Source organism: Fistularia commersonii, chromosome 24 (assembly GCF_037954325.1).
Source record: "Fistularia commersonii isolate RoL2024-O1a breed Wild chromosome 24, RoL_Fcom_v1.0, whole genome shotgun sequence".
NCBI classification, from domain to species: Eukaryota; Metazoa; Chordata; class Actinopteri; order Syngnathiformes; family Fistulariidae; genus Fistularia; species Fistularia commersonii.
The window spans coordinates 5,779,910-5,802,325 of NC_141307.1; the positions used below are offsets into that span (position 1 = coordinate 5,779,910).

At 45.0% G+C, this 22,416-nt stretch overlaps 1 protein-coding gene across 2 annotated transcripts in view; it reads left to right on the plus strand.

Annotated features, from left to right (window-relative positions):
- Nucleotides 1–22,416, plus strand: part of adcy2b (adenylate cyclase 2b (brain)) — a 54,055-nt gene that overhangs the window by 11,384 nt on the left and 20,255 nt on the right. For both annotated transcript variants that reach the window (XR_015107995.1, XM_086171141.1), the window contains exons 3-9: nucleotides 4,192–4,353; nucleotides 6,781–6,930; nucleotides 10,892–11,040; nucleotides 12,927–13,038; nucleotides 16,314–16,441; nucleotides 17,240–17,398; nucleotides 18,726–18,858. Coding sequence is in view for 1 of the 2 variants with exons in the window: in XM_086171141.1 (XP_086027267.1) it covers nucleotides 4,192–4,353; nucleotides 6,781–6,930; nucleotides 10,892–11,040; nucleotides 12,927–13,038; nucleotides 16,314–16,441; nucleotides 17,240–17,398; nucleotides 18,726–18,858 (993 nt within the window). In the remaining variant the exon portion in view is untranslated. The remainder of the gene's footprint in view (nucleotides 1–4,191; nucleotides 4,354–6,780; nucleotides 6,931–10,891; nucleotides 11,041–12,926; nucleotides 13,039–16,313; nucleotides 16,442–17,239; nucleotides 17,399–18,725; nucleotides 18,859–22,416) is intronic.

Sequence of the window (22,416 nt, forward strand, 5' to 3'; positions counted from 1 at the left end):
TCTTCTTCAGCGTGGAAAAAGCTTAAATGAGAACACACGTGAATTTGAATGGAAAATGCAGAAAAAATCATTTTGAGGGCTTTGAAACGAGCTCGGTTTGCCACGGAAACGCTGTTTTTTCACCCGTTTGCTTGAACCCGAGGGACGGCTGGAAGCTCCACTGACTCAGCTTCTTCTGGCGAGGCACAGAATAGTACGTTGCGGGACACTCGGACCCTCGGTTCATCTTACAGTCGCCCAAATAGCAGTCGGCCTTGGGCTGAACCCTGATGGGCAGCAGCCAAAATGATACAAACAAGCGGAATTGATTGAGGTGAGAAAGAAACGCCCTTATGATTTGGCGCGAAGGAACCCTCAGGAGACCGCGCCTGTCCATGCGCGTGGCGGTGATGAGCTGACATCTTTATATAAACCTACGTTCCACAAAATATCTTTCCAATGATCCGCTGGTTCACACGGAACTGACGACCTGTGATGAGTTTGTGCGGTTATTCTACGGATCTCAGCAAACAGCAAAACGCAACCATGTCGATTCCGGTCTTTTGAATCAGTTACACGAGGAGCTCGTTCGTCTCCTTCTGTACGCGACACTGAGAAAATGCTAGGCAGGTAAAACGCGGATTTATTCCGGGGATAATCATCGTTGTCTGCCTTGGACGCCCCGGCAACCGCTCCGGGTTCTTGCTGTTCTCTCAGTTCCAGTCGGTGGATCAGCTTGGCGGCTATTTTCTTCATAGACGTGTTCGGCGCTAGTTCACCGAAATACGACAGAAGAGCCGATCCCTTCCGAAGGCTCACCACGGGTGTTTTTCTGCCAAGCCAAGTCCGGCCAACATATCCCACAGGTAATTTCCCGAGAGCAAATGAAATAAAACCAACACCGCCCCCGGGTGTGACGTCAGCGGTGACCCTGCCTCCTCCGGCCGACCTACGCCTGCACCTCGCCAAGATTACCGAAACGAGCGACGGTGCATCCGTGTCTTTGACTCAACGTCGAAACATCTCGTCGTCGCCGCTCCTCTCTTTTGTTTAAACACACAGCCATCCTCCAACAGTTGGGCTGCTTATTTAATTTAACCAAAGAGTGTGTGTGCGTGTATGTATGTGTGTGTGTGTGTGCGCAGTGCTTAATTAATTCCATATGTGACAAGTGTTAATGAGTCCTGGTGTGAGCAGATCCACCGACAGACACATTAGTTTTCAGTGCCAGACTCCTTCTCTCTCCGTCTCAGGAATCCTATTTTCTCCTTCTAGCGCCTTGTCTCCCCCCATTCATCAAGTCCCATTCTCACCGTCCGGCATCTCCACCTGCTGCCTCGCCCTCTCGACGCCCCCCTCCCTCCCTCCTTCCTCCCCTCCTCCCTCCCTCCATCCCTCCCTCCCCGCCATGCCTAATTTTTTCTCTCCCCCTTTCTTTCCTTCCCTCCCTCCACCGTCGGGGATATTTTTACCATCAGCCACCTGTGAGAGCATAATCATCTGAATAATTCATCACTCCATTCTCCACTCTCTATCTATCTATCTATCTATCTATCTATCTATCTATCTATCTATCTATCTATCTATCTATCTATCTATCTATCTATCTATTATGATGGATGGATATTGTGAAGTGTGATGGAAAAATATGGGGGGGCAGAAGGGAAGGAAGGATAGAAGAGATGTAGGAGGGAAGGATGGTGCGAGGAAATCAAGGAAGGAAGGAAGGAAGGAAGGAAGGAGGAAAAGGTTGTTGAAGGGAAAACGGGAAGGAGGGCCGGAAGGAAGAGAGAAAGAAAGGAAGGAAAGAAGGGGATGGAAAAGAAAAGAAAGGAAAATAGGGGAGAAAGGGAAGGAGAGAAGTCTTAAAGGAAGAAAGGAAGGGAGGAAAGGCCCTGAAAACACGGAAAACATGGCGTCAAAGAAAGCGTGACAAAAGCCTTTTGGACTTTCAGTCCTGGCCACGCCGCTCCTCTGAGTTCAGCTTGCGAACGTTCAAAGACGCCTGCCGGACCCATAACTGTTAAATTCATCTTCGGATGCGCGGGTGCCGGTTTAAGTCGGGGGGAAGAACACGTGCGAACTGAGGCGGAGCGATGAGAGCAAAAAGGCGGGCGTCGTGGCGGAGCGGGTGTCATCCAAGAAGCCGAAGTGAGACGACGGTTGCGGCTCCCGCCTCGGGGTGTCGGACGGCGTTTTAAGATTCAGGCCAGAGTTTCCCGGGGATGAAGAGCGTCTGGCAGCCTGTGCGGCTGATGGAACCAGGTAAAGCACCTGAAATTGGACTGCCGCTTTCAATTCCTCAGGCTTGCGAACCAGCTCGTACGTCACACACACACACACACACACACACACACACACAGACTGTGACCGCCACCTGGTCTCTGCTTTGCAGAGGTGGGAGTTCAGGGGCAGGAGTTGAAGGTTATGGCAAAATATGCAGGACCTCAAAACACCGCTGCTGCTCCCGACGTCAGCACCGCTTTCCTATTTTGGTTCCCTTGGCAACAGAAATCTAAAGTTGTAGCCTACGCAAATCACCCCCCTCTCTCCCCCCCTCTCTCTGTTACTTGTGTTCATGTCCTCAGTGAGAGGCAAGTCGGTCACACACACACACACACACACACACACAGACACACACACACACACACACTGTGTTTTGGGCATCTTCGTGCTCTATGAGACACGGCGAAGGGGAGAAGTAATATCTTTGTCGCGCGCCACCAAAGTAGCCTGTCACTGCAGATGAAGTTAATAATTCCGACGTCGTAAACTGTGAGCAGCCACTTGAAAAGCCGAACCGAGAGCGAGAAGCGGACGGCCGGGGTGTTTCAGCACGCCAGAAAAGCACTTTGGGGGGCCGTTACTGCCAAACGTTGTTCACTTTCAGCGGATTCCGCTCTGAAGAACAGCCGCCTGAATGCCAGTGTGGTTGGAAATGAACAGATGGGTTGGAGGGTCAAAGGTCAAACACCGTCCCGGTTAAAACGTTGACCCATTTCTGACAGCTATCGCAACAGGAAGGGTTGGACTGTCCGCAGGGGGAAGTGGACAGGGACGAAGCAAGAGGTTAAGGCACACGCTTTCAGTGAGGAAATCCACTCATTTCACACACACACACACACACACACACACACACCTTGAATTACTTTTTTCATGCAACTACTCTTTTGCCCCCTCGATATGAGAGCGGAACATAACCTTGTTGATGCGTTTCGTTGCGTTGAACGTACCGGTTTTTGAGCAACGATCACAAATGCGTTTGCAAAGGTCACAGCTGCCGCTCCCACGAATCAAAACAGAGACTTGAGGACGATAATGTGACAAACTTTTACTGTTCGAATTTGGACTTTTGTGCCGAATTTCAAGAATGTCCTCGCAGCCTTCGTAAAAATGGGTAACGCTGAATACGAATGGGCGCCACAGAACATTTGACGTTGTTGTGAAGTAACAGCAGTTGCTCAGTGTCAAGCCGCCGATGAGCGTGTTTAGGAAAAATAGCTGCTCATTATTTAATCATCAGTCACATATTTATTTAGCAGGTTTTCCTATTCAAGGAAGGGATAATGCTCTTTGCCATCAAATATTCAAAAAAAAAAAAAAAACTCTTTTCAAACGGCGAAACCTTTTCATCCAGGCATGAAACAATACTGCCTGGCATTAAGTTTGTGAATATTTCATCCCCTTATTTTTCTGTCATCAAAGCAAGCAACCCCAAAAGTATTACAATATCTATACATATATTGTATATGCTTGTATTGGCAGCGATCAAAGAGTCGGAAAAAGAAAGTTAGAGTGTTATTTTATTCGGTGTTAACGGCTTGTTCCTTAGGCAGCATCATTTTTGGCTGAAACAACCTGATCAATTTCAAACAGTCCACGGCGGCGAGTCCAGCTCTGCCAGATTTAGCTCTGTTTTTTTTTCCCGTTGTTTTTTAAGTCAGCTTCAGCATGTTATCTTTCGCGAGCCCACTCAGCTCTCTAATTTATGACGAGATCAGCGTTTTATCTCCGGGTTTTCGTTTCGAAGGCATTGAGACAAACTGCAGACAAACAGAGCGTGGATTGCAGTGGGCGGAATTCTAGACTTCTTCATGATCTATATTTATGCGCCGCTGTTATAATTTAAGCTTCCGATGCATATTGCGAACACAAATACCAGGCTAAATGTGAGGACAAACCCGCCGCTATCTCCCAACTCTTCGCTTACAGGTATCCTTCTTCCTGTTCATCGTGTTTGTTGTGTACACCATGCTGCCCTTCTCCATGAGAGGGGCTATTATCGCCAGCGCCGTCACCTGCTTCTCCCACACCGTCACCCTCAGCATCTGTCTGGCCTCCACCACCACAGAGCTGGAGCCATTAGTCTGGCAGGTAAGATGGATAACCGCCTGTGTCAAACCTCCCGACACGTGGGTCAGCCAGAACGCTTGAATGTACCGTCATCGGAGTCGCTGCCGATGTAGCAGACGCATCCAGGCACGGGTGTGTGAGTGTGTGCGCGAGCGAGGGGTAAAATCCTGTGAGAAAAATTCTGCCCCGTGTGTGACGGTTGCAATTAGTCCGCTTTCAAAATTTAAAATGCATCATCCCAAGCGCTTCATAAACCCTGCCAAGTGGAACAAAAGCTTCGAATTTAAGATTTGAATTGGATTTCTCAAAGAGCTGGCTCGCTCGACTTTTACAGAAACGCCGTTTTCACCGCACTTGTTGATATTTAGCACATTTATAAGGCTCTTACAGAGAAACGCCAACTCGCTGTGGAGTTAATCCTCGTAAACCAAATGACGACATAACAGAGATGTACATTTATTTCAAATCTACACTCTCGCGGACTCTTGAAGACGCATTCAAACCAAAAGGCGAAAAATCTTCAGGAAACCAATCCAGTTGCCGCAATGACATTTTTCCAGCGGATGATGACAATCTGCACAAGTCTACGGGTTAATCATATAGTATCATCATTCGGTGTTACGTTTGATTCAGGAAATGATGTATATTCCATTTTTCCCGGTGAGGATGCGCGCTAAACCCGAGATCTTAGGATTTCACATCATTGGACATTTGACCCTCAGCGCGCAGTATATCACGATCGTATAGTGAACATGGACGCCGTCATAATGAAGTATCTGCCATGGAGCACGTCTTCCTTTATTTTCTCTCTAAATGTCAGTCCGTGCAGGAGAGACATAAACATTTTCAGCGTTGGATATTTCCAGATGCAGGCCTCGCGGTGTTTCTGCTCCGAAGGTCTGGCGATCATTTTTTTTTCTGTCTCCTGAAATCTTTATTTAATCAGGCAGTTCCATCTCTTCTCCGAGAGCGGCCCGAGAACAGGAGCAGTCAGCACCACCAGTCAGCAACGGCCGACTAGAACGGTGATAGGAAACAAACCAAAGCACGACTATTGGGAAAACATAAACGACAACCCAAAAACATCACGTTAAAAACACTTTTTAAATGTCAGAGGGAGTTATGAGAGCAAGGACTAAGCCTTTTGTTTTTTTTTGTATTTCATTTAATTTAAAAAGGTACATCATATCGAAAAACAGCGGCGATGCGGTCGTAAAGTCTAGACAGCGGCCCTTTGTTTTCAGAATGATAAAAGATGGATTGTAAGTCATCGTATGCAACACAGGTTTATTCCAGAAAAATTGTTACATGCCGCATTAAATATAATTTTAAGCCGGATTTATTTGGATCTGGATCCTGACTCTGCGAAACATAATCTTTCACACTGTCGCCGATGCATTCGCTGTCCAGAAACACCAAGATGTGAACTCGTCTACATCTTCTGCGGCTTAAAGTTCAAGGTTTTCAACATAAATCCATGCGACACGCAACTTGCAAAGAGCCACTTTAATAATAACAATAATAATAATGATGAAAAAGCTCCCCATTCGGAGTGTAATGATACATTATTCATAAGGCTCTACTAACCAAAATGATGGGTCTAAAAATGCACGACATACATTTTCAAGCCCAGATTAAAAGCTTTCCAGTTTGTCTTTTTCTCTGTGAAGAGAAGCAACTCATCATTAGGCTGGGTTATGTCTTTTTGAAATATTTAAATGACAACAACGTGGGTGAAAAAAAAAAAAAAAAATTTACTTACGCGTTTCTGTTCAGTGGCGACTCCAGAAATCTGAAAAAAAAAAGAAAAAAAAAACTCCACAAGTCCAACGGTTCAGAGGAACACATGACTTATATTCATATGTAGTCTATTTATGAATTTATTTATTTTTTTCATAAGTAAACTACATTTCATCGGTTATCGGACAAGCACCCATCGGTTATTTTTATCTAATTACGTGTTTGTATTCTTAACCTCCTCAACAACACACAATGACAATTTTTTTGGGGGGGTTGGTTGTTGAATATTCTTCAAGCACATGAAGGGTTTTCCACCTGGATTGGTCCTTTGTTAAGTGAATAAATAGATAAATAAATGAGCCACCGATTCATTATTTTCCAATTTCTTCACCAACTGATATACGGCTCGCTAATCACCGCAGTTTTTCACCGTGTCACATATACTTAGAGGAAAACACACTGACAATAAAACACGGCTGAAGGCCCCCCATTACCCTTGGACGCAGTTTAAGGACAGCCTACTGATCTCCAGGTTGACATAGTGGTGGGGAAAGTGTGCGCTCCGGCCTGGTTTTATGGTGTAATAATGTCGCTTTAAGTGTCAGGCCGTATATCGGAGGGTAATTACACGACCATGCATCACCTCCAAGTGTTGGTTTGCTGTGTGTGTGTGTGTGTGTGTGTTTGCGTATGCCGTTTATCTGGCAGATCCTGGCCAACCTGATCATCTTTATGTGCGGTAACCTGGCGGGCGCGTACCACAAGCACCTGATGGACCTGGCGCTCAAACAGACCTACCAAGACACCTGCAACTGCATCAAGTCCCCCATCAAACTGGAGTTTGAAAAGCACCAGCAGGTAGAGTATCATCCTCTTGTTGTGACTTCCAGAAAAGAGCATTTTCTCGAGATAAATATAACATGATCAACATTGCCGTGTCCGCAGTCTTTTCGCTTTTCTAATCTACGCCTCCGCCGTATCTTGATATTTTAAACGTCCTCATGAAAGGGCCGCTATAAACACTCCCCTTTTTATACCAGATGATACGGGCAGACTTAACTTTACCCTTCTAATTCCGCACGCAACGATGACGCCACGTCTTGGTTTGACCTCCTAGTGAGGTTGATGCGAATGTAACTACCGTATTTTCACAACCATAAGGCGCACTGTACTAAAAGGCGCGGTCTCAGTTATGTGTGCCATTATTGTATTTACCACACACATAAGGCGCACCTGATTATAAGGCGCGGGTCTTATATACAATCCACGCCCACTTCCCCCTCTAACGTTCTCATGGTGTCCTCTACTACGTCCGCCTTACAACAACAACAACACACACACAAGCATACAAGTTTGCGTATTTAAAAATAGACTGAGTTTGGTATTCACATTTTTTTACCGATAATCATCATCAATCGAACCCATCGAAGTCCTCATCCTCTGTTTCTGATTTGAACATCAAACATGCCGGCTTCACTTTCTTCACTGTCAGAGTCACTTTCCGTGCCGCGCAGCTCCTCGGAAATGATGCCGGCTTTAGCGAAAGTTCCAACAACAGTGCCGGCAGACACGTTAGCCTGAGCGTCTACAATCCATTCGCAAATCGTGGCGTAACTCGCCCGGTGCTGCCTTCCACTCTTAGTGAAACGGTGGTCTCCAAGAAGACTTTTCGTACCCCGTTATGCATATCGCTTCCGTGCTCGTCCATGTTAGTGATGTAGCTGGGCCGGATGTGTTTGTCGGCCATGTTTTCAGGGTTGTTAAAACAACGATGTACTGCGTTACGCACAAACACGTTCTTTTATAGACAATCAACGCCTACGCTTCCCCCTTTAATGTTCACATGGTGTTCTCTACTACGTCCGCCTAACAACAACACACACAGGTCACACTGCACTATAGGGCGCGCCGCACATTTTGAAGAAAATCTAAGACTTTTAAGTGCCCCTTATAGTCGTGAAAATACGGTAAAAGTCCCAATATTTTGACAATTTATCCTTACAATTTCCAAAAGTCGGGTTTTATCGGGACTTTCCAAACCGACCCTCTGATCCACGTCAGAGAGAAATTCAGACATCTGACAAATACCCGGGGACGGAAATGAGTGCAAAAGCCGAGGGTGTGATTGCAAAGGGGACGAGGGACCGACATCCATCCACTAAGAGATCTTGTTTTTACCAACAACAAGTTTAGAATTGTAGCCGATAATGGGAAAGCGTTTGTGAATGTAACTGTAGACTCAGGGTGATCTCAGGGGGCGCGATAGTGTGTGTCCGTAAGACTTCCCAGCAGGCGGAGCGCGCCGTAGGTGTACCGCCGCACGAAAAAATACAGCCCGATGTTATCTAAACACTGGAAAAAAAAAAGTTACTGTTTGCGCGTCACCGCGGTGAGCAAACAAATCGAACAAATCGGTGAAGCGCCAAGTGTAACCTGGAGCTGTACTTTGCTTTTTTGCTTTCCTCCTGAAAAGGAAATATGCACTGTTTGGGTTTCACAAGATTTGCGTTTGCAAATCCTTCACCGGAATCTTCTCTATCAAATCTTTCGGTCAACGTAAACAGGTATCATGTCAAACTACCCGCGAATGAAAAGCGATAGCTCGTCAATCACCGATCGAAATTAGCCTCGATGTCGAACACGAAACCCCTTTTAGTCTTTGAACTTCGAGCAACACTGAGCATTTATAACTTTGACAAGAGTGATAGGATTATCTTGATACGTGTTATTAATATGAAGAAGTGTCGTCGCAAAGATGCAATATCTTTCACCCACTGATGTTTTGTAAGTTATGGCTTTCATTTACGCATTCGATGGAGAGGTGTTACAGGGCTTGGTGTTTTTTTTGCCTGTGTGGGCATGTGAGTGTGTGTGTGTGTGTGTGTGTGTGTGCGTGCGTGCGTGCGTGCGTGCATGCCGGGGTGTGGGTGTGGGTGTCCATGCTGCAGAGACTGAGTAGCTGCCTGAGGGGGTGTGAATCATAAATGCGGCTCACAGCAGAGAGGGTCATTACACTGTTCACACACCATGGGCTCATTTCCTAAAACACAGGAGCAAATTAAGTAGATGAAGGGGTTTTTTGGGGGGACTGAAGGGGGGGGTCGCTAAAAATAGAAACCATCACCACCCGCACTTATTTACTTATTCCTGCAGCCGATGAACGCTCCACCGAGGGCATGCAGAGGGGCAAAACGGCCTGAAGAGATGTAATGTTTTTCCACGTGCGTTTGATAAATGAACCGAAGGGATCTCCATTTAACCGCCGAATGAGACGGGGCCTCGCACGTCCACAGACACACACACACACACACACACACACACACACACACACACACACACACAGATCGACCCATGCAAGCCGGCTGAGACGCTGCCCGCGAGCGCGTCCAGCAGGGTTTTATCGGTTCCGCTACAAGAATGAAACACGGTACCCGGCTTGGTGCAGTTTTATCACTGACATATGAAAAAAATAGAAAAATAAGCATATGATTAAATCAGCAAATTTTATATCAGGGGTGCAAGGACGAAAACGTCAAAAATACAAGTCTCTCTCTCTCTCTCCGGTAAAAATATATTTAGATGAGAACCGGGTGTTATTCCTGCGGTGTCGTACCTTTGGAAAGGATAAACGTTGACCATAAATAAATCAGGAAATAATACGATTTCACAATTGAGTGAACGGTCAATTATTAACGTGAACTTTACATGCCATTTTCCCGGCGGAAGGGAATGGCCAGTGTCAAGGCAAAAACGCTAATGTCAGGCAAATGTCATTGCATAATGCTTCTCCAGACAAGACTGTGTGAGTCCAAGACTGAATTGCACTCTTACACACCGAATACTCATCAAACCACGAGTCACCATGAACGACTTAATGTATTTTGAGTGTTTTGAGATTAAAAAAACGTTGATAAAGGAAAAAAATATAATATAAAATAACGGGAACATATTCCTAGTTAAACAGTTCCCATCCTCACTTTTTTAGTGTTTGTTCAACCCCAAATTGGCCACTCTAAGAATGACGAAAGCAGGCATTTGCCAGGCTGATGTCTTGGACAGTAACGGTCGTCACGGCATCGCGTCAAAGAAGTAAAAAGTAATCGATTTCTCGATAATGGACCAATTTGTGGAAGTTAAAAAAGCAGCGTGGATCAAAATGTGTGCCCTGTTGGACGCCACAGGGAACGTCCGAGTCATCGGATTTGGAGGCGCAGACGGAGACAGAAAAAGACTTTCCTGTAAGAATGGCGTAAATCCAATTAAGGATTGTTCCTTTTCTGCCTACACACTGTTCCAGTCGCCGTATGATTACATCTTGAAATTGAATGGTTGCCTGATCTAATTGCGAAATAATTAAAAACTCTGATCGCAGCGGTCCCAGTGATTGTCTCAAAACATTAAACAGTGTGGTGGATAAATATTCTATTGTTTAATGACCGTTCATTCATTTCTTTTTCTCTCTAATAAGGAGGAGTTACAGGGACAAAAATAACACGAGGGTTGCATTTTGTTAATCCAATGATGTTTTAATGTTTGCAACATGTGCTTTGCAAACGGAGTCAAGAACACTTTTGCACCTTTTGCGCTCCCTCGATAGAAACGGGAACGAAGCCGGAGAGAACCTCGCCAAGACGGCGCCGGGTTTGATAAGAGGAAGATGAGAGTTTGCTCTCAGCGCCGAAATAAGATCAGATAAATAAGATAACGCACGGTGTTGTCCTGGTGGTGCACGTCAGGGAACACACAGGGATGAGACTTTTCATCCTGCGAGGAAAATAATGGTGTCCGGCCTTTCCCCCCTGTTGTATCATTTGCAAAGGAGCGTCTGCTTCTGTCTTTGCTGCCGGCTCATATCGCCCGGGTGATGAAAGCGGAGATCATCCAGAGGCTTCAGGGGCCGAACTTCGGTCGAACCGAGAGCACCAACAACTTCCACAACCTCTACGTGCAGCGGCACACCAACGTCAGGTACTCTTCTGTTCCCTCACATAATAAAGGATGTCATTTTCTCCCCCCCAACCACCACCACCACCCCGCAGAATTTCAACGCCTCTCTAACATCCCGTCCTCCCGTCCGCTCCTTCATCTCTACCCGCTCTCACGCGTTGATTGCCCCTTCTCCGCTCCACTCTGCCCGACGTCGGTCTCCTGCTGCCGCCCCTCTTCTCTCCTCTCTTTTCATTTTCACAATCACCTCCGCATGCAATCCTCTTATTTCCTTTCACATCCGCGGACACGTTTAGTTAATCCCGGTCCATTCTGCTCTGAGGTCACTTTGCCAAATGGAGAGAAGGGGGGGGGGGGGGGGTCTTCATCTTCAGGTTTTTTTTTTTTTTTTTCCTTTTACGAACCCTCAGGGAGAGGGTTCGTAAAAGCGGAGAGGGGTAAATAAACTCAGACCTTGTCATTAGTGCGTCTCCGAGGAATGTCCTCTCAAAAGCTATCCTCTGAAGTGAGGCGCGCAACGAAACCATGTTTGTTTCAAATGGACTTCAAGTGTGTGTGTGTGTGTGTGTGTGGCTGAGTGCATCCGTGCCCATCCTCATTACTCCTCCGATGAAAGCTAATTTATCCCCGTGTCGCTCAACGGGAAGGGGACCGGGACGGATTACTCAGACACCGGGCCCAGTGGTTCGCCGTTGGGCTTCACGATACCCTGCTTGTATTTCGAATCCAGAGATTTGTCATCTGAAAAAGAAATCCCAAATCCTGGAGCACAACCGTGAACCAAAATGCTCGGTTATTTTTAAAGAATAAACTTTTCTTCTGTTATTCTGCGATGGGTCGAGAACAGGAATACTTCATTCTGAAACCGACCGCTTCAAAAACCAAAAACAAAAAATGCACGTGCCGTTGCAACGGCGATGTAGCCGGGCTACGAGAAATACCCAAATTAATCAACCCAGAGCTATTTTGCAGTATTTTTGTTCTTTTACTTATTTATTTACTCACATTTAATTGTTTACAGGGTGGCTTCATTGGCCATAACTGGCTTCACTCGCCTGGTCAATAATTATGTTTTTTTATATCTTTATTCTTTATTCATCATTGGATTTTCCTCCATGACACCACGAGACTGTGCATCCTCCTCTTTGTGTTGGGGTTCGGTCGTTTGGGAGCCAAACGCAGCCAAAATCTAGCGCCTAGAGAGGCGTTTGTTGGCCGATTCGAGCAACGGACAATAAACAGACCGGACCGGACGTGAGAGTAAGAGTGCACGGATCTGTTCGCTGAAAACACGGAAAGATGCAGCGGCGAGCGAACCGCAGAGCCGGTGGCGGCGGGCGTGCGGTGCAGCCGTCGTCTGTTCGTGCCCGACGCGCAAACCTCACGGCCGTAACACTTTGCATATCTTGTAATAATTACACTTGACAGTCACTGGACATAGTTTCACGTCTTCAGTGCCTTACTGGAGATTAGTATTTGATGCATGTTCATGTCATAGCGACCAAGTGCATGACAAATCAGCAGTCGCTGTGTGTACTTATACGCACTCAGCTAATAGATTGTGAAATCCTGACGCTTCATCACACATAAAGTATCACTTATCTTGTCAATCTTCTTCTTTTCCTTTGGGCTTTTCCCTTCAGGGGTCGCCACAGCGAATCAACCCGATTCTCTGCATCCTCGACTAACTTCCATCTACGAATATATTCACTATCCCTCCTTTGTACATGACCCAACCGTCTCATCCTGGTTTCTCTGACCTTTTCTCCCTCCGATGGCCTCGTTCCTGATTCTATCCATCCTCCGCGCTTCAGGAGAACCTCAACATCTCCATCTATGACTAATCCTGTCACCTGCAACTGCCATATTACACAGAATGTAAATTTGTATCCTTTTTTTCTCTGCAGCATTCTCTACGCCGACATTGTGGGCTTCACCCGCCTCGCCAGCGACTGCTCTCCTGGCGAACTTGTGCACATGCTGAATGAACTCTTTGGCAAGTTTGACCAAATTGCAAAGGTAACTGTTTTGGTTCATGTTGCACTTGATATTGCATATTGCACACCGTAGTGTGTATGGAAGGAGTTAAGTAGAGGAAGACCGAAAAGAAGAATCGCATTGAAAGAAAACGATGTTTCTAGTTGTAGGTGAACACACCCGACGGGAAAATGCTGGTTTCTTCAAAAGCGAACGATGGCTGTGTCAGCGAGTTCAATCTGCAGCACGGTAGAAAGCACATCTTAAATTCTCTGACGGCCCGAAACATATGTTTTTCAACATATCGGCATATTGATGCCTGAAGGATGCACTGCCCTGCAGCACGTACACCGTAACCTCTTGTATCCTCACATGTTTGAATTAACCATTTTTTAAAAGATCATTTAGCAGAAACATGGAGAAAGGTACGACCCCCTGACAACAAGAATAATAGCAGTAATAGTAACAAACTGAATGCCAATAATCTAGACTTCTTTGTTTGCTTGCGTGTATCAGAAGAGGATTAGATAACGTGTTTTCGTCGAAACTAAACCGGAGAACATCTCCTGAAGGCTGCTTCCGAATGGTTTAGACAATTGAAATGAATACGCGGCCGTCAATCAACCGCGCCGCGTCCTTGCCGCGAATCCTTCCCGCGGCCGCCGTCGGCCTCCGTACCGAACCAGGCCGGTGCCGCGTGAGCCGACAGCTGCGGGTTGTTGCAGTGTGGGCTGGCCGTCCTGTTGGGACTCGAGTCAAAACAGTTGAGTCAGGCTCTCTCGTCTTTGTGTCTGTGAGGATTCGCGGTCGTCCGGGTCACGGTTTATCAAAGTGCGAAGAAGGCAACTGGACTTGCATATAGATATTTGTGCCCAGCAGTCCTGTTGAGGCTGCCGTTATGTAAGCCTGGTCCCGCTCTGAGCTGTTGTACATCCCACATGGGGAACAAGAGCTAATGTGTTATGTGTGTAGGTGTATGAGTTTGGGCTCGGTGTGTGCGTGTGTGTGCAAAAACTGTAATTGTTTTTTTCGTCTTTTCGGTATTGGAGTACACAACCTTTGGATTGGCTTTTAAGGTATGGCAGGTGTGAGCGCAGAAAAAAAAAACTTTGTCCATCTTTTCGGATTACTTTTCTACTTTTGGTATATCTGTCATTTGCTTTTTGGTGTGACTCTGCTGGGATGGCCGGGGGAACGATTGTGATTTATTTGCGGGAGGTCGTCGGTCATGCGTTCGTACTGAACGTCTTCATTTCGCATCGGCCATTTTTCACTCCTCCTCGCCCTCATCCTTTATTCATCACCCTCGCCGTTTCTGGACGAAAGCCCCTTGCATCCAGAAATGTCTTTCTTGCACCATTTTTCCTATTTCTGTGAGTTCTGGAAGACCACTCCTCCTTTGGTGCAGCTGATATTCCTGAAGCGTCACTGATCCGTGCTTGGGATGGTACTTCCCCTCTCACCAGGTAGTGGACGGCTTGGGCCGTTTCACTCCGCCATACTCGGAAGCCTCTAAAAATGAATACGACTCCTTTTTGCTGCTTTCAAGATTGGTGTGTTCATCCGGGAGTCTGATGAATATTCATCCAGGCCGTCACAATGATGTCCGGAGGAATCCGGCCGCCGCAACTCTTGGCCGCGTGGAGTTCTTCCACGTCTGCGGTGACAGCCAGCAGCCTCAGGCCAGGTCCGATGAAGAGATGCCTCTTCACGCCAGCATGGCGGCGGCGCAGCAAGCCATGATTGCATCTGGGCTCCCACTACCTCACTACCTCATTCACACGTCATATCCTGATTCCATTACCTTTTTTTTTTTTTTTTTTTTTCTCATCTTCATTGCTGTCACTCCATTCTCATTGCAAAAGCTCATTGCTTTTCAAATGTTTTTTTTTTTTTTTTTCCTCCATTCTGACAAATAGCGGGGGTTGCGTCGGCAAGGGCGCCCTGCGTAAAACTTTTGCCAGAACCAAACACGCAAACCAAATATTTTTTTCACCCTCGCTGTTGTTATTGTCACTTGTCTCTTCTATTTTATATTCATATTCATATTTATCGGTATTGGTTATTGTTGCGCTGCTGTGACAATGAAATCCCCTGTGGGGATCAATAAAGAACGATGCTACTTTTCTATTCTATCAGTGTGTTCTCCTGCTGTTGTGAAGCTTCTCCGTATCCTGGGCATATACTTGTGGGTTTAGTGATGCCCTAAGGAATTAAGGAGCAGTGAATAGAAGGGTTGCTGAGGTCCAGGTGACGTGTGCTGCCTTCCTTTTGTGCACCTGGACCTGGCGTGAAGTTTGAGGAACAACAGGAGAAACCAGGGTTGGTTGCTTTCTGCATGCGTGCGCTTTGCACGTATCGACAGCATCAGAGCTTTGCGACAAACTGTCTGCCTGGCACGACATGAACGTTTTCTCTGTCAAATTATTCTGTTGTTTTCATAAATCTTCTCAAGGCAGCTCAGAACATTAGAATCGTCCCATCAGCCTCATCTGACTCGTGTTTATCAACCGCATCCGACTTTATTCGGCTCACGAAAGCGGGGGTTTCAGGCTCGCGGCCCTCGGAACGATATTTTGTGGCCATCTGCCTGAAATCAAATCTTTGTGTTGGTGCGGCCTGCGCGATTTTTCTAATATGCATCTAGGGGTTTTATACGGTGGGTTTAATAAAAAAAAAATAAAAAAAAAAAACGGCAAGGAAAAAATGAAAAGTAACTTTGCAATGTATTTTGTGCTTCAAAATTTGTAAACGTAATGACTTTTTTGATGAAAAAACATGGAGTGATATTGTTAAAACAATCTTTTCTTTTCTATAAAAAACACAAAAACGATAGCAAAAAAAAGGGCAAAATTAAAAAGATTGATTGAACCAGAATAGCCAACAGTTATACCTCCTCTTATACATGCTACCGCTCAATTTTCTAATACATTTTGTGGCAAATTTCAAACAGTGACAAGATTTTCTCTTTTAACTCAACCACATTTTTAGGGTTTACTTTCATCCATTCTTTTTTGATATTCATTTTTGATATGTATTTTCAGAGGAACAGTTCATTATTTATTTATAATTTACCTGTTTACCTCCTTTTACACTAAAACAAAGGAAACATTTGGACTTAGTGCTACTTCTCGATAATGATTTTACTGGTCCGGCCCCCTCGACATCAAATTAGGCCGTATGTGGCCCCCAAATGAGTTCGACACCCCTGCACTCGAGGATGTTTTCTATATTCCCCCGAGAGATCGATCGGGTCAAAGCCGAGATGCCTTTTCCAAATCTTTGTCTTGTGTTCTCCACCTGTCTCCCTTTGGAAGGAAAACGAGTGCATGCGAATCAAGATCCTGGGGGATTGTTACTATTGTGTGTCCGGCCTTCCTGAATCGCTGCCCCACCACGCCAGGAACTGTGTGAAGATGGGCTTGGATATGTGTGAGGCCATCAAGTAAAATACCACATCTCTCTTTCGCTCTCCTACAGACAACACACACGCCTGTTCAGATTGGAAAAAAGAAGCGGCACACTTGGTTCCAGCTGTATTTGAACCGCGGCGCAAATAAAAAGTGACTACATTATGATAAGCCTTCAGACACGGCGAAATATAAATTTTGAACAAATACCCACCCAGGTGCAAATAGGCATATACGCACATCACGTGAGCGCGCGTGCACCCGTACACACACGCTTTAGGGCGAGCAAGCAGATTAAATGTGCAATTTTATTCCAGACGGCTATGACAGGTTGGGGACTCGTTGTTTATTACAGTCACTCCGAATAATTGAACCCATTTCATGCAATAATGTCTCACTTGCGTTTCCGATACAAATACATACGATATGAAATTGGCATTTTAATGCGCTTGCTTTGAAAGAAAATTCTCCAGTGGGTTACCAGCTGAGAGATAAACATGGATGAGCATATTTACCTTTTGTTTGTGGTAAACAAACTAAACCTCACATTTTAATGAGCTGTCCCACTGCCAGTGAGGAGACTTCCCTATAATCCTTACCCTTCACCATTCATATATTTTGGGAAAGCTGACGTTTGCAGGCTCACTCAATACTTTGTCAGTTATTTCAGTTAATAACGCCAACGCTCTAATGCTTTGTCATCACCAAATTTACTGTTTTTCCATTTTCCAGTCTTTATTACACACACACACGACTGATGCTGAAATCCCTCTGAAGTTCACAGAAAAAGTTTCCTTGAAAAATCAGTTGTTTTTTTTTCTTCTCGTCCACAGGAAGGTACGAGACGCCACCGGAGTGGACATCAACATGCGCGTTGGCGTTCACTCCGGGAATGTCCTCTGTGGCGTCATTGGCCTCCGGAAGTGGCAGTATGATGTTTGGTCACATGATGTGACGCTGGCCAATCACATGGAGGCCGGAGGTGTGCCGGGGTGAGACGCTCGCCTTTATCTAAAAGCGGTGACGCGCGGTCAGGGGAGGCAGGAGAGGCCGTGCCTCACTTGCCAATCTTGGGAAGAAAAAAAATGTTAAACGATAAAAAAAACTAAATGGATATATTTATCGGCCATTTGCACTATAAAGGTATTTTTTATTGAACTTCACAAGCTTAGATGTTTTGTATTCCAAATTGCTGGATTTTCACATTTACTGTTCAAATACTGCAAAGAGACGTGCGGTGAGGCCGCCGACTGTTCAGCCTCAATGTAGATTGCACAATGATGGCCGACTGCTTGCATGTTCTGTGCTAAGACCGTATTGCTATCTCTTTGTATATTTAAACCCTTTTGCTATAGGAACTACATTTCCAGTGTACCGAGTTATTTGTCAACAGCTGTCGTTTTTGGGCTGAGCGATCATAAAACGGCTGCAAAGAGCCACTAAGTGAGGCACGCAGTTCTCCTGCCTCATGGAAGCCGTGAAGCTCACCGCACGTCACTGCCTAAAAGTATCATGTTAATGTTTAGCTTCTCGATCTATTTTTGCAGCTGTGCTGCCAGTGAGAGATGCATGTATTTGTTTGGATAACCCACTTCAAATGCCTTTTTTTTTTCAATTTAACATTGTTCAGAGTATATTTGCCACTGTTCTTTCAAATGGAAAACAACGAGCTTGTTCTGTGCTGCGTGTTAATTTTTCCCCCAAATAAAACCCGAGGAAAAAAAAATAGGAGGTATCTGGAAGCCTTTCAGGATGATTAGGACTCAAAAGATCTCGATGGAATATCATGGTGTGTCCACGTCCACCTACACAAATATATCAATTTGGGGTGCGTAAACTGCTTTGAGCGGCATCCTTGAAAATATAAATCAAAACATTAATTTCTTCCTGAAAAATATAGGCGCATATTTACATGAGCTATATAGTTCCATTTTTTAACTCAATTACTGACATGGAACATGGCGTGCATCTCCTCTAATGATGATAATTTTGTGACTTGTAGCCACTTAATTTGACCAGCTCCAAATATACGATGGGGCCATCATGTCTCTCCTCCACCACTGTAACAAGGGAGGGAAAATTGGCCGGCAGCAATGTGTTGTCTGCACTGAAAATAAGCTCTCTCACGCCACTCCATTGTCTCACTGGGTTGCTAATGGTTTTTTCGCCTCTCGTGCCAAAAGAAATACACCCCGCCGGAAAATCATATTCCCATCTCCATCCATCTGTGTTTTCTGGGGGAGGAAAAAAAAAGGAAAGGGAACAAGGCGGGTAGTTTCAGAGCCGGCGATAATTACGATGACGCTTTCCCGCCTCCAGGAGGGTCCACATCTCATCGGTGACACTGGAGCATCTGAAGGGTTCGTACAAGGTCGAGCCGGGGGACGGACAGAGGCGAGACTCCTACCTGAAAGAACACGGAGTGGTTACCTATCTGGTCATCAATCCAAAGGTCAGATACACTGGACGAATTGATCGATTCAAATGCAATACTAGACGCTGAGTACAATACTTGGTTTTGTTGGTTCGTTCACGATGCAACCCCATTTTCACGTTTGCACTACCAAAGTTGACGTTATCTGGAAATGACCGGGAGTTTCAACGGTTGGTGACCAACTGGCTCGCGAGTGCATGAATGCAGCGCTTCAGAGGGTTGGTGGCAGTTTGTTCATGACTTTACATCGCGGCTCAGGTGGAAAATATTAATAGTCGCTGATAGTTGCGGCATGTTTTCTCACTGCAAGACTAATAAGCAGACACTTATAAGATTAATGCCGGTTTACATCTATAACCTTAATTCGTTCGTACGAGTCTTTGGTGTCTCCTCCCGCTCGTTCGGTTAATGTGAAGAAAAGAAACCCGTGGGCCACTTCAACACGCCAGGATCACCCGTTAAAGGGATGTGATGCGTGGCGTATTAAATTTACTTGGGTAATAACAGTTGGATGAGAAGCGTAATGCCATTACAGCTGGATACTACTCTTCTCTTAAGGGAGATGTAACGGCGACCAGAGAGTCTTCTTTAGCGCTTTGTAAGTCGAACTCGACCAGCTTGTCGACCACCTATCGGGACTTCCTGCGGGCGGCGGCGAGGTTGGGCGGTTCTCCAGGGAGGGGAGGAGAGGAATGAACCATTGGAACGATGCATTTTTATTAATCGTATATTACTTCACAAATTACTCAAAAATCCCGAATTAACTGGCATCCATAGCCTCACGGTGCGTTTCTACGCATCCTTTCGCTATTATCCAACGATTTTCAAGCTGCACCCGAAACTGTTCGGCTTTTGTTTTTGTCAGTAAAGTCATTTATAGTCATTACATGTCACCTATTTCGAATCATAAGCGATTCCAACCCAACCCAGAACACCAAAACATTGAATTTAAGTGCGTTAGCGCAATGTCTCCCAGTGGAATTCTGGTGAAACAAACTTCCGTCAAACTGGTTCCCTCCGACTTTTTATTGTCGCATGAATATTGCTAATAACTAAAGCTGGTCTATACAGTATTTATCAAAACCACATGTGCAGAGAGCCTTACACAAATAAACATGACAGTAGAATCCAGGATGAATTATATATTAAAACAGGCGGGCATAAGAAGTTTTAAGAAAACCCTAAAAAAGGAAAACCTCTTCATCAGTAATTTAATAGAGCTATAAATAAAACAGCAAATACAATGAAGGAAGATTTTTTTTCCAGCATGCTCTTTCAGTGGTTCGCGACATTTCTTCAGGAATATTCATAAGCCTTCCTTGTTGGAAATCGCTCGCCTTCAAATGACAAGAACTTCCAGAAGTTACAGTTGACACTGACACATCCTCTTCTCCCTCACATATAAGGAACTGCACTTGCTACCTTGTGAGCCTTTTTTTTTTTTTTTTTTTTTTTTTTAGAAAACAGCCCTGAAGAGCATTGCTGCTGCTGCAGTGCACGTAGAATTAAGCTTAGTCCAAGACTGAGTATTTGGGGCACGCTGATTTTGCGTTTAGTTTCACGAAGAGCGTTTTCGTTCCCACCTTAAATCTGAGCGAACTCTGTTTTCGAGTTCGTTGACGTTCAGGACCGACAGGATGTCCGCTCAGATCCCCAATCTCCCGGGTCAATCCGGCACAAATTTATTTCAACTCGGGCTTTCCTAAAGCTTCCCCGCTGAGCCGTTTACGGCGCCAGCTGTGGTTTGTTGTGAATGCCCGGGTTTTTTTGGCCAAGCCTGCAGGCCACAGCAACAATGGCAGTCTTTTCCCTCTGGTGTATTTTGTTTGATATATTGTTTTCAAAAAAGCGCTGTTGTTTTGATGTATATGTTCGGTTTTCTTCCGGGTTCCGACCCTGGTCAAAAGAGAGCCTCTACTAAGCGGATTCTTCTTACCGATGAATTCAATCGCAAGTTTAAGCTCTAAACTGAAATAATGACGACAAAAATGTCCCCGAAAAGCCCTTTTAAAGGTTTGCTGTCACCCTGAGCCAAAAGGTGCAAAGACTTAAATATCGTGTTCAGATTCGGCTAACCTGTGTATGATTTTGTGTTTCTTGAATAAAGAGTTACTCCTTTAATATTCTATTTAGAAAAAAAAGTCAGTGCCAGCGGTTGATGGAATTTTCAAGAAGGTTCAATCGCAGCAAATGACGTGATTATCCTCGTGATGTGAACCGTTACAGAACGAGAACGTTTCATTTCATTTAGCAAAATGTACTCCGTGTTCGGTAATACACGGTTCCTGAAAGTTTGAGAAGGTAAAATAAATCATTGGTGACACAGCGCTATGTGTCAACACGCACCATAAGAGTACTCCAAAAAACATTTTTGGACAAAAAAAAACAACAAAACAAAAACTACCCAAAACCCCCTCACTTTTGTACGACTCACTGTAGCCTGGCAAAACACTTCTGCTCGCATTCTAGCGATGTGCTATTTGTCGGCGGGGAGCTCTCGGGGCACACGCTACGGATGGAGCGCGACGTCATTGTTGGATTTAAGTATTTCAAGTAGCGCAAATAACCGTCTGTCGGGTCAGGGATGTCGAGGGCTGTCAATTGACCGGAGTTCACAAGGATGAAAGCAGTCATTTTTACATGAACACCCACTGAGTGTGTGCATAACAGACCAGAATGGAGGGATGCATGGGTGCACGGAGGGATGAATTGATGGAGTGCTTTCACATACTATTTATTTTCTCCCTGCATTTTGCTCCTTCAAATGTCCCTTTACCGTTATTGTGCGTGGAGATCAGCTCTTTCCATTCAAAGCACACGCTCTCATCTCTCTCATTGTTATTTTGTCATTTGGACCGGAGTTGTTCCGTACGGTTGTGTATTTACGGCCCCTCTTCCACTGATTTAAGATAGTTATTTGACATTATTATCGTCATTGGGATAAAAACTATACTAGGAACAAATAACTTTCACCAAATGACAGTAGCTCGCCGGCATGAGTGTCAGATTGTACTTACCGGTTTCTTACGTTTTATTTGTTCCACACCACGATCAACGCAGTCTTCTTTCTTTCATACAAACACTGTCACCCCTAAAGTTCACTTATTGTCGCTTTTCTTGTATCTTTGCATCCAATAATAACCAAGTCTTTAAGAATAAGCGGGGGTTCTGCAAGGGCCAAATAACTTCCCTTCTGAGACGGGGGGGGCCGGGACAGTTTGTAACAAAAAAGTGTGACGATCGCAAAGGTGTCCAAACGTAAACATTTATCGTTTTCCAGAAAGCCACACATAAACAAAAATGATCCCTTTCTTGGATCTTGACAGGAAAAAAAATCAGAAAATAAATAATAACATTATTATTAATTTATGAACTAAATAAAAAACAAATAACCATTTTCAAATTTTTCACAAAAAAAAAGAAAAAATAGACTTAGGAACATTAACTTTCTTGTAGACACAACTGTTTGCAGCTCTCTCATATCAAATTCACAGTAAAAACCAAAAAAGCAAGCAGGCTATGAAACCCAACTGATACCAACACAACACATTTCACTACCAGTATGGTTGTAGAACA